Consider the following 19,630-nt stretch of genomic DNA (forward strand, 5'->3'; position numbering starts at 1 on the left):
GCAGCTCTGCGCTTCCTAAGCATACTGCAAGTGAATCAAATGGGTGCCATGAACGTTCTGATGGATTGGCAAGTGTCCATGTATGCAGCTGGCCCATGGATTGTGCCCTGAAATGTCATTTGGTACTGAGCAACAAAGTGGGTTTTTGCAGCCAGCAGTGAACTGAAGTCACCAGGCACCCAATCTAACTTCAATGTCAAGAATTCTTGATGTCTAGTTTCATTATTGTGTTGAGTAAGATAGAAAGCTGAATATTAATGAGGCATTTTACAAATAACAAATTGCCAATTCACCACTCCCTCAAAAGAAAGTCCCCTTACTGCCTGACAAAGGATACAGCAAATTGCTCTCAACATCAAGATAGACCTTGTTGTATTTTGCATGAGATTCTCCCACAGATGTCCCCATAACCCACATCGTTCAGGCCTCTGTTAGCTTCTGCCCAACACATTCATCACCTTTCATATAACTGCATCCATGGACTCAACTAAACAAAGTGAAGATGAATTCTCTAATCTTTATTTGAAATATTAAATAATGCATATTCTCTATTACGAATACAGGCAACATCTCTGCTGAGCAATGGTTAATTTTTTTTGATTATTAGAAACCACCCAAAAATGATTAACTGTTTCCGAAGTGGAAGGATTGAAGAGAATTGGTTTGACTTTTCCAAGTGATTTAAACCCTGCCAGAATTATTACACACAACATGTAGGCAAAAAAAAATGGGCAGAAACCCATTGACGATAAGGAAAACATAGAAAGAATGTCAATAGGGCAAAGCATCTTTGGATGGACCAGGGAGGGCAGATCAGAGATTGAGCTGCAGAAAAATGTAGAAATGCTGTATGAAAAACAAAGAACAGGAACTGATTGAATGTCCCTTGAACCCCTCTAACCCATTGGACAGTAAAACTTCTTTTTCACATTTAAGTCTGACAACATCTACAACCTGATACTGTCAGACTCTGACCATCTTCCTCAGTCATTCTGGAAGCTATTTCACAAAGACTCTTTCATTCATCACCACCAACTTTTCAGTTTACCGAACCTACATTTTAATTTACCAGAAGCTTATGGTATTACTTACATTCCCAGACTTCAGAAGCTCTTTTCAATGCTCTCTAGGGTGCTCCATGAGCCATTTCAGAATGTCAAACTCACTATGAACTACACAATGTGAGATCTGACATAATAATAAAATATGTTTAATAGTCAGTTTTAAAGAAGAATAATAAAGTGGATGTAACACAGTGAACTTATATTTTGACAACCCCAGTCAGGATTCTTCCAATGTGGATAAGTAGAGCTTTCATCTAAAACTGAGGAGAATTACATCAATACCATTTAGGAGGATTTTATTTTACGCTTTAAAAAAATTAAGAGTCAAACTGGTCACATCAGTCTTTCATTGTCAGTGATGCATTTAAAAAAGTAGGGGATTTGGGGCCCTCTTGTGGCATAGTGGTACTGGCCCTACACTTCAACCAGGAGATCCAGGTCAAGACTCACCTGCTCTTGAGGTTTCTCTGAACTGGTTGATTAGAAAATTTGATTAAATAAAAAGAAATTTAAAACAATTGAATACTTGGATGTGTTCCCTCCTGGACTCTGTTCATTTCTCTGGCATCAATCAAAGATAACATAAAGACACTAGAAAAGATTTATTCTCAACATATGGTGTAGCATGGTGTTTTGTTTCAATGTCAGTCAACTTAAGTGGTGCTTACTCCGGCCATAACATCAACATTAGAATAGTCAGGTCTTTCAACCTCAGCTCTTCTTTCATGGTGTCAAGAACTGTCATGCAATGACTGTGTTGTGGTAGATTTCACTACTGACGAAATATATAATCTGATATAAACAACTTGATGGTTTGGTACAATAGTGCAACTAAAGATCCAAAATTTTGGGCAATTCAGTTAAGTTACCTGGCCTTAAAAAGTGTGAATGAAACCAGATCTTGGGCTGTCAAAATAAAAACACGCAATGTCTTATGATTACCATAATTTATTAAACTGTTTATAACTGACAATTTAATCAACTTCATTATAGATCTGGAATGTATCAATAGCCAACAATTAGCTTCAGGCCAGTACAAATGCTCATTAACCTATCATAACCTTGAAAAGACAATTGGTTGATAATTGATTTGGCATTTTTAAAAATAGTACCAATAGGCAGCTACTACTTTTTAAATTGTCAGGCAAGGTTTTAAGAGAACTATTACAACATACTTTATTATAAGCTTCAACACAGTCAATTTTGTATTTTGCTTTGCGGCTAGTATCAGAACAGTAGGAAATCACAGCCCATTCATTTTCACAGATTAATGCCTTTTCCAGCTCACTTAAATGGTTCATTTAATAAAGTTTGGACAGCTCAACGACATGAAGATTCCACTATACTCACTCTGACCACACAATTCACAGTAGGGTAAAAGGTACACTACAACAGTTTCCCTAGGAGAGAAAGCGCACAAAAAAAATTGATGAGGTGTTTGTAAGGCCATAAGAAAAAGAAGCAGGAGTAAGCTGTTCAATCCACTGATTCTGCTGTACTATTCAACAACATCATGGCTGATCTGATTGCAGCTTTCATTCCACTTTCCTACATGTTTCAACACTTGATCAATATATGTAGATTTGCTGGAAATCAGATCTGTATATGTTCATGCTAGCAAGAGACAGAGGCATAAGTATTACTTGGATGTGATACTCCCATCAGAACAAATTATTCATGCTTATTGCCAAAGCTCATTAATGAGGAAGGCTGCGTTTTGATCAAAGCATCAGAGGTAACACATGGTCAATGAAGTTCCTCCCAGCAGGGAGTAAAGGGACGAAAAGTGCAAAGGTTTTTCTGAAAAGTTCAAAACACTTTCCATTTTCTTTTCCTCACAGAACCATCACACAATTATCCCATGGCATCATACACGGTACTTATGAACAACTGTTTAGATAGTAATTTAAAATGATTGATTGAACATTTTCTCTTCTCTCTCTGTGGAGAAGCAATTATCCTCAGTTCAATTCATTCCCAGCAGAGAAAAGAACCTTGTAATACAGGGAATCAGATCTTGTGAACTGGAATTTTACTATGTTCTCTAATTTATGACCAAATAGCAGTTACTATACAGCACTGAAATAAACAAACGTTATTTACAGTAACCGTAAACTTAGGATAGTTTTGTCATGATTGTGTACAGGTTCACAATATATCTCACACTTTAACAAAATGGAACACAAACAACAGAAATTAGACTGCCTCAACACATCATCATATGCAACGACTGTTAGTCTGGTGGAGTTTGTTAGCACAAAGTTAATTAAATTAATATTCAAGACGCAAAAGTAAACTGCCATTTTTAGAAGTACAAAATTAATAAAGAGACTACTTTAATGCACAATAGATCCGTGAGCATCTGACACAGTTTTGTCAGAGGTTTCCAATGATTTTGCTTCTTCTGCTACTACCAAATTTACTGGTAAAGTTGCAAAACAGATATTCAAGGTACGTACCTTGTATGTTTAAAACCTGTTCAACAATGACATCATTAAGTTCCTTTTTCTTCATCTCTGCACGGATTCGCATGGCTTGATTGGCATATGGCGTCACAACTCCTATGCTATTTTCATCCAACTTCCCCCAGGCCACTGGCCATCTTTTCTGCAATTCTTCCACTTGCTCAGCTATTTCCAAAACCTGAAACGGATTGCATTTAATTGTAGTACATCCATTATTCCCCCCATGATTCCCACCCTCTCAAAACAAACAGGTTCATTTAGAATTCTCCTAAAATTGAAACATCAGGAAGCCAACGTGGTACAATTACTAACTTGCACAAAAACTGGTATTATTTCAGCCTTCAACTGATTTAAAACGTCATTGATATTTTAACGATCAATTTAGACAGGTTCCGTGCCGACATTGGTCTGATCTGATAAGTAAACTGCTCAGCATGGTAGTTTTGCACTTCAGACCTCACTATATCCACTGCATTACAAACATTTCAAGAAAATGCACTTGAACTGAAAAAGATAAAATTACTGTGGCAGTTGCATATTGCCGCATTTATTAACAAAGTAGATGGTCAGTCAGTGTCCCTCAGCCCTGAAGTTCAAAACAAAACACAACCGGATATCTTGTGTAGAAGAAATCTACATTTGAAATGCAACATTGTCTTCAATACGGAATCTACTAGCTCCAATTCAAGAAAAATGCTTTTGACCAAATACCTATGCATATGTCCCTTACAATGTTCTTAAGTAAATGAGAAAAGTTCAGGCACCTTTACTTAAAACTCAGTCTATTCTGCCAAGAAAAGGGCACTTGAGGCAATATGATAGTGTCCGTGTCTCTGGGCCAGGAAGTCTGGGCTGAAGTTCCACTCGTATCGTAACAATTCTGAACAGGTTGTTATATTTTTTAAAAAGCGATAAATTGTATCCCGACTTCTGAGTCAGAAGGCCTCGATTCAAGTCCCACTTGCTCACATCTGATAAGTTGAATAAAAATATCTATCTTACCAATGAATAACTAATTAGTTAATATCAATGAAGGCATTACTTCACAACTGGTTACTCTACAAGGATGAGCAGTTATGTGTCTAAAAATATACTTTCAAAGAATCACCACTCTTTCAAATGGAACCATTGCCTGCTATTCTGTGTAAACAACATGCAATGTGCTGCAAAAAGTAATTAACATCCGCTCACAGGCAAACCCATTTATTGACCACTTTTCCTATATGGTTGTTCCTATCCACTTCCTTATTTCCAACTATTTCTGCCTATCCCCATCTTAGAATAGTTGATATGTTTGCCCTCAAAACAGTTGCTGCACTCCACAAAGTAAATCAGTGTCCAACTACCTCAAGATCTTTTGCTAACATGATAAAGTTCCAAATAAATACAAGTATTTACTTTCCTACACTTTCACCTGTTTTCTGTATGTATATATGCCATTTCAATATTTTCTCTCCCACCTGTACAGTTCTTAAAACCTCACCATTTGTCTTTGGATTTACGTCTGACTTTAGTCACTCTGTGGGACTGTCTCTTGCCCTTATTGACAATTTTCCTTCGTCCCCCAAATTCAACTTCTTACATTAGCATCTCAGGAGCACAAAAGCTGATGTTTCATCAGCTTCATCTGAGAGGGGGATGGGGAGAGGGTTCTGAAATAAATAGGGAGAGGGGGAGGAGAACCAAAGATGGATAGAGGAGAAGATAGGTGGAGAGGACAAGAGAGTTTTGGTATCTTGGATTCTCCAGCATCTGCAGTTCCCATTATCTCTGATCACAATTTTAACCTCACTGCAAAGCCTCTTCCAGGGATGCCTAACCTGAAGAAGTTACCCTCCTCCCTCCGGACCAACCTCAGGGAATCTCTCCCACTGCAACTCTCTTGTCCTCTCCACCTATCTTCTCCTCTATCCATCTTTGGTCTGCCTCCCCCTCTCCCTATTTATTTCAGAACCCTCTCTGATGAAGGATCTAGGCCCGAAATGTCAGCTTTTGTGCTCCTGAGATGCTGCTTGGCCTGCTGTGTTCATCCAGCTACACACTTTGTTAACCGTTAATCAACATGTTCTGTGCTGGAGGAAGGTGTGAATTAGCATTCCCCAGAGTTTGGTTTTGGGACACTTGTTTTTTCTAATATATATCATTGATTGCAATCTTGTTGTGTAGGGGGTAATATGCACCTTTGCAAATTATTATATTGGTTGACAATGGATCATAACCATAAACTATATACAGAAATAATGAATGCTTGAGACAGATTTCTGTTTTTAAAAAAGGACCATACTAGACTAAGATGACTGAATGTAAATTCTAAGACACTAATTCAGTGACTGTCTGTCTGGAAAAGTGTTGTGTGTATTGCCTCAGAACGGGGGGACAGCATGTAATTTTACACTTGGAGGGTGTCAAGGTACTTCTGACAAAGACATTTCAAAAGGAAAAATGTGCATGGACAAACCAGATTGTAACCTAGTGTGATTGCAGAGATAATGGAGGCCAATTACCAACTCAGCAGAAAGCATCTCCTGAGAATTACATAGCAGCAGCCTGTGGACATTATGTAATGTAAAAGAAAGACATGTTGCATTTCCCCTTCCAGGAATGCATAAGACAGGGAGTAAAAAAATCAACCACAACCCAGATTGGCATGTGACAGTCTGATATACTAGTCCTACACATTTGTTGTACGCTGTAATGTTCACAACTGCACATAAAAGGAAAAGTCACTCTCTCTGGCTGATTGCTAGGAGTAAGTCACAAAGCAGCAAATCTACTGTCAAAAAGAGTCAATCTCCATAGGCCAAACTGGCCAAAAACTGACAATAAGGATACACGAGCACCAACTAGCCACCAAGAGACACGCCTAATTCTCACTGGTCTCAATACACACAGACAAAGAAGGACACAAATGTGACTGGGACAACACATCAATAATAACACAAGCCAAACAGGGACATGCCAGGGAATTCCTGGAGGCCTGGCATTCCAACTGGAACTCCGTCAAAAAACACAGTGAACTGGACCCGACATACAAACCACTGAAAAACGACTGGAAGTAGTGCCAACCACCCCAGCAAACCGCAGTATATAATAACAAGTGGGACAGAACACCAATGCTTCACCAGAGGCGCACTGCCGATGTTACCTAGCAGGGTGACAAAATGTCTGCAATCAAACACACTGGCTCGGCAAGCAAGGCTACACCCTCAAGGTGTGGTATGAGCAGGGTGCGGTGAGGTGTTGTGTGTGTGTGTGTGTGTGTGTGTGTGTGTGTGTGTGTGTGTGTGTGTGTGTGTGTGTGTGTGTGTGTGTGTGTGTGTGTGTGTCCGTATGCGTGTGCATGTCAAAACTAAGTAGACCTGCCTGAGCTCCATTCCTCCTGCCACAGTGGGTGCAGCAAGCAGAGAAAGCATTCGTCCTCTAGGAAGATGACAAACAGAAAACTGTGTGAAAATTCAGGAGTTAAAATCCAAGCCTTAGATTCAACATTTCACATGTTCAACCGATGTAAAATGTTGACTGACTCTTTTTTTATTGTGCATCCTTGCTTCTGCTAAACTTGTGGCTTAATTGTATTTCCCCTTCTGGCTGTGATAAAACCCCACAATATAAACAAACTGCCATTAACAATCTAGGAGGTCTTTGGTCATTTGCTCTCTGACATATCTTCTGAAAAAACTGACCTAGTCAATCATAAAACCCCTTCATAAAAAGAGACCAACACCTAGATGTCACCAATCTGAAATCTAAATTTAAACAAAAAGCTGGTATTAATATATGTAAAATACACTTTATTTCACGGATCCCACAAACGTTCGATTTCCATTTTCAGAAAGGTTACATTAGTTAAAGATAAAACATGTAATATTGGAGAGTTCTAGTTTACGGAAACTCCACCTGTTAGAAGATCCAGCGTCCTTCTTATATAAAAAAAAGTTTTAAAGTCTCACACCATCCTGAATTGGAATTTATCAATCTCAATAGGTGAAAATCCTGGAATTTCTTAACTGTATAATGCTTCAAGAGGATGGCTCACTGCCACCTTCACAAGGGTTATCAAAGATGAGACATAAACACTGGTGTAGTGACTTTTCATCAACTGAGTGACACCACATGTCAGTGGCGCTGGGCTGCACCTTTGCAATTTATACCCAGATTAATCACTGAACCTTGCACTGCATTCAGCACACACAACCGTGACACTTACATGACAGCAGGAGTCAAACTTTTATGGTTCATACAGGACCCTTAGAAGTTGCACTGAAAATAGTTTGCCTTCAGCCAATACTGACCTTTTATACCATCATTGCTATTACCTCTATCTTTATTGATATTCCCAAATTCAATCTGCAAGTACTAGTGGTATGTATCTAATCATCTCTGACCAGCATCTGAGCCCTAAGCATTTGAAATGGGCAATGTAATGATTGCAGATCCAATGTAGTTGTGTAACAAATGGCAGCTTCTTGTTTTGTTCATTACAATGTACCAGCATCAAACAAATACAGATCCAAAACTTTCAACCTTCAAACAAGCATATACTCCATCCACAATGGGCACTGTTCCAGCCATTTTTGAACAGCAGTTTGCTTTCAAGGAAGAAATATTAAGGATGGCAACACAGGTTGTCCCGTCCACCATCAACATCAGGTCCACCTGGTTGCCAGGTGCTCCCACCCCAGTAACCTTCATGTCCCTTTTGACCTAACACTAGCCTATCAAACCATTTCAATCCCCCCAGCATTAGACCTTGCTGATGCCTACCCTGTTCCTTTATGTTTCCCATGTGGAGATTGTAGTGGTAGCCACAGTCAATAATTCCCCTCCAATAACCTAATGTGCCCTCCGATCCTGTTCAGAATTCCCTGCATTTGACTTGAGAATCCTCTATCACTATCCTTATCGCAACAACTACAAATGCTTCTGCTTTCGCACCCAAGTCTCAACTCCCCAAACCCATCTATTGCTGATGCCTCCAGAATCCTAAACCTTGAGAAATATTAACAGACACTCAGGAATGTATCCTCCCTTACCTGTGGCTGACTCCAACGACCAGCTCCTAGGTATCTCTGCCCAGATCCTTAGCTGCTGCGATTACAACTTCTCAACTGATGATATGTGATTCATGTGCTTGTTCTACTCGTCTGACTACTGAACACTCCTACCCTGTATTGAGACAAGCCCCCAGATCCTGATTGTACAAAATGGGCATCTGACCATGATACAGCCAAAGCACCATGTGCAGACTTTGCCCGTGATGCCCTGGTACATCTTGACAGGCAGCAACATCCCCTTTAACTGAGCACTAGCTCCAACCAGTACTGCCAAATCCGTTTGGTTGAATGAATGTGCTTGCTGTATAGACAGCTGGCACATGGTACATTGATGTCCTCCTGTGCTGTACATCAAGATGGCCCATCCTCATCTGCAAAACATTTAAATGTATTTGATAAAAATAACAAGCAGCCTTTGTCTGTTGCAATAATAAGCCCCTTAGAACAGTAATGATGGCAGCCTCTGGTTCTGGTTGGACTGCCAATATATTAAGAGGCATGGCAGGCCAATAATGCATTGCAAGGCAAGGGAAAGCATGGATGGTGATAGCAAGCAAGAAGGCATAAAATGAGCGAGTACTAAAAGAGCAAAGAAGCAGCTCTAAAATGCAAAGATAGTAAGAACTGCAGATGCTGGAGAATCTGAGATAACAAGGTGTAGAACTGGATGAACACAGCAGGCCAAGCAGCATCAGAGGAGCAGAAAGTCTGACGTTTCGAGCCTAGACCCTTCTTCAGATAAAAACCCCTTATTCTAAAGAAGGGTCTAGGCCCAAAACGTCAGCCTTCCTGTTCCTCTGATGCTGCTTGGCCTGCTGTGTTCATCCAGCTTTACATCTTGTTATTTCAGCTCTAAAATGCAGCCTATTCCATTCCAAGAGAAGGTCCCTTTCCATGTGAGTAAAGTGCCCCTACTGCAGCCTTCCTAATGCTAGTTGCTGATAAACTGTTATGCACACCTGTGCCTTGTAAGTGGCCTGAAAGCTTGTTGGCGAAGTGTCTAATGGATTAGCAGATGCCAGATGCCACTGTTTACTAAAACAGGTGTGTCATGGATCATAGTCTAAGCAGCTGCTACTCGGTGTCCATCCAAAAATGAGACTGTTTGCATTAAACAGTGAGCTGAACCTTCAGGTACTCTTTGTCAGGTTTTCCAAATGTCGAACTTGTTGTCAAGTTTAGTGAAATGAGAGGGTAAATATTAATAAGGCAAAGTATGGTGTTAACAGGGCATTTTAATTGGCATTACTCCCCATCAATTGGCACCTCAGCACTGCCTAGCAAGAATCTCTGCCATGCCGCTACTTTAACTTTAGACATAACTGGTGATTTAAAAATTTTGTACATATCAAAGAAAGAATGATTCATGGAAGAACAGTAATTTGCCATTAAGTTACATCTTCCTCTTTTTTTGTACGTAAACAATTTACCTATGCAGCTTAATAAATAGACTGCGAGCCTAAGAAGGAGACAAAAAAGGCGGATAAAAAGAAATAAGAGCAAGAGTAGGTCATTTGGTCCCTTGAGCCAACTCTGCCAATCGATATCATGACAGATACTATTGTAAACTTACATACACTTTCCAGTGCCCCTACATAACCCTTGGCTAGAATTTCAAAGGCTACCAATCTACTGAGAGAAGAAATTCCTCATTATCTCCGTCTTAATGGAAGACCACTCATTCTGAAACTGCACCTCCAACTTCTACAAACCTCCAAGGGGAAAGATCCTCGCAATATCTTTCCGTCAATTGCCTCAGAACTTCACACCTTTCAGTCAAATCATCTCTAATACTTATCAAAGATCAGAAGCATGAGCCAATTTGCTAATTTTTTTTCTCTCATGACTGTCATGACTGTAACGAGGTCAACCAGGCAGACCTCAGAATATGAGTTTCTCGATTGGACAAGATTAACAGTCCCAATTGGGGAGCCCTGGCTGGCAGGTATAAACAGGCGTGTCAGACATCCTGTTCACTGACAGCTGGCTCTGAGGGTGCTGAATCAGTGTTAAGGATCCTCCACGTACAAATAAAGGGTAATTTGATGATAGATACCGGCCTCTGTGGTGTTATTTCAATGACAACTTCTTTATCAATCTGGTGAATGTTCTCTGAGCTACATTCAATGCAAACATATACCTCTGTAAATTTGGAGGCCAAAGCTGTATGCGGTATTCTTGTTGTAATCCCATTTGTATTCCAGCTGTTTCCAAATATTTTTCTGGGCCTGCATGCTGACATTTTGGATTCATGTACAAAGATACGCAAATTCCCCTGTACTGCAGCATTCTGTAGTCTCCCTCCATCTGCTTTTCTCTTCTTACTGTCAAAGTGGAAAACTTCATTTTACACACTGCTATATCCAACAAATTCTCCCCCCACTGTCATAATTCTATAAGCTTTTGCAGACTCATGTCCTTACAACTTACAAATTTAGCAGCAATGCACTCTGTTCATTCATCTAAGTCATCAGTATAAATCAAAAATAGTTGAAGCCCCAGCACTGATCTCTTTGACATTCCATCAATTTCTTTGCCAACCTGAAATGACTCATTTATGTCAGATAGTCAATACTCCAACATGCATATGTTTACATTCAACAACATGTGCTATTATCTTATTTTCTCTCTTACTGAATGCCTCTTGGGTATGCAAATACACTCCAGCTATTGGTTCCCCTTTATCCCCTGTTTGTAACCTGCATGAACTCTTAATACATTTGTAAAACACACTTTCCCTTTCACGTAGCTATGATTGTATTTTGAATTCTATATTTCCTGCTTCAGAGCTTGAGGTCAGTCATGCTCCTTCTAATCATTCTGTATAAATGTATATACACTGTATTCCTCATTTCTTCAGGGCATACACAATTGAGATGATCCATTAGAAGCTCTTGAGATGACAGGCTTTGACATAGCAGAGAGATGTAAAATGTGCCCTTTGTTGAATATGCCAGTAATCAGAAATAAATGATTTAAAATAATTTTCAAAACATCTATACAGGATATAAGAATTTCTTCACTAAGTTATTAGGATCTGGATTGCTTTATTTGAAAAGATGATGGACTGTTTCCATAAATACTTTTCACAAAGAGTTGGGACAAGGTACCTGTGGTTGAAGAATCAGGGACGTAGAATCAAGCATGACTATCCTTTGAAAGATCAAGCACAGATACAACAAATTGATTGGCTGACTCCTGTTCTATAAGCTTAAATAATTTTGAAACAGAAAGCCAAGCATACAAACAAACACGTGAGATCAGAATGATGGAAAACAAGGATGAGAAAGTGGTCTGAATACAGAAACACATGCAAAGAATGAGAAAGGCATGTTCCAACAACAAGCAATGAACATTTGGAATGATGGGAGTCATCATAACCTAACTAGCCAAAGAGAAAACAGGTCTGGAAAAGGACCTGGCTAAGGTGTAACGAGAGTTGTCAAATTGCCATCTATCGCCTGAATTAAATTTCAAATTATCCTCAAATACAGGTAACTTACAACATATTCATGAAGAAAACAATTAGAGGCCGATGATGTTTTGATATTTTGATACCAAACACGGGTTATTTTTAGTTGGCGAACCAGATACTAATGGTTTGAGACTACCACAAATGGAATGAGTTTTCATTTTTCACCAGGATATTGGGTAGAAAATTCGATCAATCCAGGAAAAAGGTTAAAAAAGATGCATTCTGCAATTTATTTAACAGGATGCTAATTAATAATAACAGGAGTAAGCGATGGCCTAGCGGTATTATTGCTAGACTATTAATTCAGAAACTCAGTATTAAAAAATCTGGAATTAAGAATCTACTGATCACCATGAAATTTTGGAAAAACCCATCTGGTTCACTAATGTCCTTCAGAAAAGGAAATCTGGCATCCTCTGGCCTACTTGTGACTCCAGACCCACAGCAGTGTGGTTGACCCTCAATTGCCCTCTGAAATGGCCTAACAAGCCATTCAGCTGTACTAATTGCTACAAAGTTGCAAAGACATAAAACCAGATGGATCACCTGACATCGACCCAGGCACTAGAAAAGACAATGGCAGAAACAACCTTATCAACCCTGCAAAGTCCTCCTCACTAACATCTGGGGTCTAGTGCCAAAATTGGAAGAGCCGTCTCACAAGCTAGTCAAGCAAGAGCCTAATACAGCCATATTCACAGAATCATACCTTACAGGCAATGTCCTAGACACCGACACCACCACCACTATTCCTGTATATGTCCTGTCGCACCAGCAGGACAGGCCAGCAGAGGTGGTAGCAAGTGGTATACAGTCAGGATGGAATTACTCTGGGAGTCCTCAACATTGACTCCGTACCCCAATAAGTCTCATGGTTTCAGGTCAAACATGGGTAAGGAAACATTCTGTTGGTTACCACATATCGTCCTCCCTGGGCTGATAAAACAGTACCCCTCCATGTTGAACAGCACTTGGGGCAAGCCCTGAGGATGTCAAGGGCCCAGAATGTACTCTGGGTGGGATATTTCAATGTCCACCACCACGAACGGCTCAGCAGCAACACTACTGATTGAGTTATTCAGATCCTAAAGGACATAACTGCTAGACTGGGCCTGCAGCAGGTAGTAAGGGAAGAAACAAGAGGGAAAAACATATTTGACCTCATCCTAATCAATCTACCTTCTACAGATGCATCTGTCCATTGTATTGTTAAGAGTGATGCCCTCAAAGTCCTTGTGGATACAGAGTCTCGCATTCACATTGAGAATGTACTCCATTGTGTTGTGTGGCACTATCACTGTGCTAAATGGGACAACCTTCAAACAGATCTAGCAACTCAAGACTGGACATCCATGAGGCACTGTGGGCCTTCAACAGAAGCAGAATTGTACAGAATTTCACGATCTGTAACCTCATGGCCTAGCACTCAACAACTACCGTTAAGCCAGAGGATCAACCCTGGTTCAATGAAGAGTGCAGGAGGGTATGCCAGGAGCAGTATCAGGCATACCTTAAGACTATGTGTCAACTTGCTGAAGCCGCCAAACAGTACTACTTGCACATCAAACAGCATAAGCAGCAATAGACAGAGCTAAGTAATCCCACAACCAACGGAGCAGATCTAAGTTCTGCAATCCTGCCACATTGAGTGGTGAATGGTGGTGGACAATTAAACAACTCACTGGAGGAGGAAGCTCCATAAATATCCCCATCCTCAGTGATGGAAGAACCCAGCACATCAGTACAACCAATAAGGCCGAAACTTTTGCAGCAATACTCAGCCGGAAGCGCTGAGTGGATGATCCATTTTGGCCTCCTCCAGTGGTCCCAGCATTACAGATACCAGTCTTCAGTCAATTTGATTCTCTCCACGTGATATCAAGAAATGGTTGGAGGCACTGGATATGGCAAAGGCTACGGGCCTTGATAACACTCTGGCAATTGTACTGAAGTCCTGTGCTCCAGAAGTTGCTGCTCCCCTGGCCAAGCAGTTCCAGTACGGCTACAACACTGGTATCTACCCGACAATGTAGAAAATTGCCCAAGTACATTCTGTACCTGAAAAGCAGGATAAATTCAACCCAGCCAACTGCCACCCCATCAATCTACTCTTGATCATCAGTAAAGTGTTGGAAGGCATCATCAAAAGTGCTATCAAGCAGCACCTGCTCAGCAATAACGTACTCGGTGATGCCCAGTTTGGGTGCTGCCAGGGCCATTCAGCTCCTAACTCCATTACAATCTTTGGTTCAAACTCGGACAAAAGAGCTGAATTTCATCGGTGAGGTGAGAGTGACAGCCCCTGACATCGAGGCTGTATTCGACTGAGTGTGGCATCAAGGGGCCATAGCAAAACTGGAATCGACAGATATCATGGGGTAAACTCTTGGGCAGTCAGAGTCTTACTTGACACATAGAAAGATGGTCTGTAGGAGTTCCTCAGCGTAATGTCATTGGCCCAACCAACTTCAGCTGCTGCATCAAGACCTTCCCTCCGTCATAAGGTCAGAAGTGGTCATGTTTGCCGATGATTACACAATGTTCAGCACCAATTGCAACTCCTCAGATACTTAAGTAGTCCACGTTCAAATGCAACAAGATCTGGACAATATACAGGCTTGGGCTGATAAGTGGCAAGTGACATACGCGCCACACAATTGCCAGGCAATGGCCATCATGAATTAGTGACAATCTAACCACCACCCCTTGACTTTCAACAGAGTTACCATCACTGAATCCTCCACTATCCACATTTCTGGGGTTCCTTTGACCAAACTCAAATGGACTTACCACATAAACACAGTTGCCACAAGAGAAGATCAGAAGCGAGAAATACTGTGGCAAGTAACTTACCTCCTGACTCCTCAAAGCCTGTCCACCATTTACAAGGCATGAGTCGGGACTGTAATGGAATACTCCCCATTTGCCTGAAATGCAGCCCTAACAACATTCAAAGCTTGACACCACCAAAGACAAAGCAGCCCACTAGATTGGTACTACATGCACAAACATCTATTCCCTCCGCCACTGATGCTCTGTAGCAGCAGTGTGTACTATCTACAAGATGCACTGCTGAAATTCGTCAAAGATCCTCAGACAGCACGTTCCTAACCCATGACCACTTCCACCAAGAAGGACAAGGACAGCAGACATATGGGAACACACCACCTTCAAGATCCCCTCCAAGCCACTCACCATTCTGACTTGGAAATATATCATCATTCCTTCACTGTCGCTGGGTCAAAATCCTGGAATTCCCTTCCTAATGGCATTGTGAGTCAATCGACAAGAGGTGGGCTGCAGCGGTTAAAGAAGGAAGTTCACCATCACTTTCTCGAGGGCGACTAGGGATAGAAAACAAATGCTGGCCAGCCAGCGGTGCCCACATCCCACAAATGAATTTAAAGACACATTTTGTTACCAAATGAACTAATGCTTTCACAAGCACGAGTCCTTGCTCGAAGCACAAAATAAATACTTGCGTCAATCTGATCATGGTTCTTCAAGGAAACTATGCAAGGAGCAAAACAATTTTAATACCGTTAATTTCCGTGGGCATGAGAAATTCTCTCTCAATTTTAGAGCTGAATTACTTGCTCTGAACTAATACATTCCTGGATTGGTTTCTGAAAGCATTCAAACCAATTTTCTGCTGTCTGACCTCAGGAAGTAATCTAGGAGGAAGCAGATAAATTGCTGTGACATATTACATTGGTACTGTGGAAGAGAAACCGTACAGTGGAGATTGCCAAGCACTTACATAATGAACAATGTCATGTCACCCAACCCAATCATGGCAGAAGGAAGTTTTTCAAACAATGTTTTGTTTTATAATGTTTCTGTGAAATGCATTCGAACATTTTATTGCATAAATGGTGCTACATAAAAATAAGTTGTTGTTATAAATCACCAAGTGACTGAGAGTCACACAAGTGCAGAAATGGAGCTAGTTTACTTGGTGAACTTGAAGTGAGGTAAGGAACTGATGCAGAAAGGAAAATTAGACAAAGAAATGGTATATCCATGCCACACCATCTACAGAAAGTGATTTTCAAGTCATCATGTTACTAGTAACAAAACCACAATGTACTTTCTCCATCACATTACATACATTTAAAAAGGCCATCAAGAATAGAATCTAAATATTCCACACCTCAAAAATATAAATCATATTATTAAAACAAAATTACACTGTCCTGTTAAATTTGTATTTGAGATATATTAGGCTAACTGGATCATTAGGTAAAGAAGAATGACCATTCCAATTGCTAACATGAAATTAATGATGATCGGGCAAAGTAGCTGGGAGATCCATAGCACATTTCTGAAAAATAATCTCATGCTGTTCAAATCAAGTGAAATATAAACAGTTATTTATAACATTTTTCAACACTACTCAATGTAACTAATTTCATTAGACATCTCTGGACAATATTAAAAATGATTCTCCTCCATCTCTTTTCATCAAGAACGTCAAATTAGTATAGAACTAGTCAGTGCTAACCTCAGAACAGTTGTAATAGCTGGTACTGTATTTGTCTTGCACATCTGTTCCCCAGGCCACACAAAACATGAGGGGATAGAAATCTTTCTGAATTGGCTGTTTGCTGTTAGCTGTAAGGCCTCCTCTGTAGAATAGTTCAGATGCAAGGCTAATGAAAGAAAAGCAAGAGAAGATTAAATTGGCACACGGTGACAAGGTAAAAGAACTATTCAATTAGCCACAAATGAAACATAACCTCAGAAAATAGAGAAATTCAACAAGTCTAGCAGCATGCATGAAGACCAATAGAGTTAACAATAAGTCCAATGACTCTTCCAGAACTACAAAGCAAACCTGATTGAGTTTCCCCAGCTCTTTCTGTTTTTATTTCAAATCTCCAACGTCTGCAGTATTTTGCCTTTATATGATACATAAAGTCTCTCATTGAAGTGAAGGGCATTTGCTCGAAATCCACACAGAAATATCAACTAGACTGGAGTAATAGGAGAAAACATCAAGCAAATACCCACTAAATGGAACTCAAATACAGCTCTAGATTGTTCCATTTGACTATGAATAATACACTTTCAAAGCTCATCAAATTTAATCCTATTTCAACAAGGGATGTACAGGAGAATACTTATATGGATTAAGCAATGGGGATCCATTTTGGACAAGAATACAATAGATTACACTATTCACTCAAATTTAAAAGACAGATATGTTCAATTATTTTATACCCTTTACTTTGAAACTTGGAGCTGTTTCCATATCTCCAGCAAGAAATAGGAAAATTATAGGGGCGTATGTTAGCGATAATAATAAACAATGAACTTGCTTCAATGATAGGACAAGGTATGATGGGAGATCTCCAGGCAGTGGAGATCTAATGGGATGAATTAAGATACAGAAAAAGACTTAACCACCTATTTGGAGTAAACATGCATCTCTGATAATTGCTGTGATGTTGTAGCATGGACAGATGCTGAGAGCAAACAGGCATATAGTAGAGGCTCTGCCTCCCTAACCTGTTCTTCCTCTCACCCATCCCTTCCTCCCACCCCAAACCGCACCTCCATCTCCTACCTACCAACCTCATCCCACCTCCTTGACATGTCCGTCTTCCCTGGACTGACCTATCCCCTCCCTACCTCCCCACCTGTACTCTCCTCTCCACCTATCTTCTTTTCTCTCCATCTTCGGTCCGCCTCCCCCTCTCTCCCTATTTATTCCAGAACCCTCACCCCATCCCCCTCTCTGATGAAGGGTCTAGGCCCAAAACGTCAGCTTTTGTGCTCCTGAGATGCTGCTGGGCCTGCTGTGTTCATCCAGCCTCACACTTCATTATATAGTAGAGGCTTGGTGGTTTTAATGAAGTAATTTAACTCCTAATATTTGGTGCAAGCAAAGTAAGCCATGTCAGAAGGTTAGTGAATTTCTTAATCTAGATCCGTCTTTCTGAAACACTGGGTGCAATTTTCGAATCTCAAAGGAGGCAATAAGAATGCTGAGTTTAATTGAGCAGGAATCTAAAATCAGATTCTTGCATCAAGATTAATATTAGCACTAACGTTCTCCTTCCACAAAAGTTGAGTTGACCTTCTTGCCACCAAGTGTCAAGAACCTTATCTGCATCCATTTGCATCTCCCAAACTGCACAAGTCATTGGGGTTAACCTGGCTTTCCCAATTAACTTCTGCCCAATCAAGGTTCTTGTGCTTCAAATATTTAATTGTGTATAAGATCTTTGGCTTCAAAACCAGTTCTTTACCTTTTCTCCTTCTTGTGTCCACTGCCTTCTTTTGCTGAGCTCAACAACTGCAGTAGGCACCTACAAGGTGACCAAGACAAAACGCATCCCTGGGCCATTACAAAACTAAACTGGGGAATGGCAAGGAAACAGAGCGCACTTCAGAAATGGCAACTTGGCACAGAAAATAAATCAGCAGCTCGTGGCTGTGAAAGTGGTGGTAAATGTGGCTGAAGGATACTGTACTGCGTAAATATTAGAGGTGGCACATTTGCCTGCAGCGCACAAAGCAAACGTTGTATATGTGGATCAGGTATATGGTGATCTATGAACAAAAAGGGGGAAGCATTAATACAGTGGGAAAGTGAATTTATGTCCATCAAGGAGATCTCCCACAGTGAGTCAGGGAGTGAGCAATTTCGAGCCTGGGTTGGTGGCCATGATCAATCAGACAGTTGGTCCAAGTCTGGTCAGGAACTCCTCACCCTTCAAGTGTTGAGACTGGGACATGGCCAACCTAAGAACTCAAATACAATCTGTCCAGGCTTTTCTGGTTGGTCAGTCGGGGATGTATTGAGGAATGAGCCATAGTCAGTGGGTAAAATTGGGGGACGTGGTTATAGATGAACAGGGAAGGTCATTGCTGTTGTCCATTCAGTCATTGAAGCTGTGGACAACACAAGTCTGGGAATTGGTCTGATTGTATTGCCAGTCATATGGAGAAACTGAACATTATAAGGTAGTATCTGATGGATAAGATAAAGGAGCATACGATCTTGAAGGGGAGGTTGGGTGTGGAGAGAAAGAACCTTGAGGTGATTCTGGTCTGTATGTGGAAAGAGTACAGGGCCAGTTTAGGTATTAGGGTCTTGATGTGAGGGTCTCCAAGTGTAAAATGGTGGGTGACAGTGAAATGAAGCATAATTGGGGAGGCAGAACAGCAGAGGAGGTCCAGAACAGGGGGACATATCCGAGGGAGTCTGTAATTGACTACAGTTAACACAAATTCTGAAGTTACAATCTTGATCCAAAAATCAAATGCACAATACACTAATGTGCTTTCAATTTTGAGAAGGCTACATCCAAAGTGGGAGAAGTTAGTAACTGCTTTTTGAAAAGGGGGTGGGGGTTGATGGCTGGAATGTGCAGCTAACCAAAGGGTCTCTCAAGTGATCAGGAGACCAGTGATTATTCAATGTTCTACAGCTGCGCTATCAGCCAAGATCTTATTGACTGGTAGAACAGACTTGAGAACATAGGCCAGTCATTGAGGTCACCCCATAGGCTGACATTTAGACCCTCCATAACTACAAAGGAATAAAGGGAGGGAAACTACCTC

At 40.7% G+C, this 19,630-nt stretch overlaps 1 protein-coding gene across 2 annotated transcripts in view; it reads right to left on the reverse strand.

Moving 5' to 3' along the window:
* LOC125462423 (probable helicase with zinc finger domain) overlaps positions 1 to 19,630 on the reverse strand; it is a 367,554-nt gene that overhangs the window by 182,585 nt on the left and 165,339 nt on the right. For both annotated transcript variants that reach the window (XM_059653989.1, XM_059653987.1), the window contains exons 19-20: positions 16,563 to 16,710; positions 3,524 to 3,707 (exon numbers count right to left, since the gene is read on the reverse strand). In XM_059653989.1, coding sequence (XP_059509972.1) covers positions 3,524 to 3,707; positions 16,563 to 16,710 — 332 coding nt within the window. The remainder of the gene's footprint in view (positions 1 to 3,523; positions 3,708 to 16,562; positions 16,711 to 19,630) is intronic.

Source organism: Stegostoma tigrinum, chromosome 23 (assembly GCF_030684315.1).
Source record: "Stegostoma tigrinum isolate sSteTig4 chromosome 23, sSteTig4.hap1, whole genome shotgun sequence".
Classification (NCBI taxonomy): domain Eukaryota; kingdom Metazoa; phylum Chordata; class Chondrichthyes; order Orectolobiformes; family Stegostomatidae; genus Stegostoma; species Stegostoma tigrinum.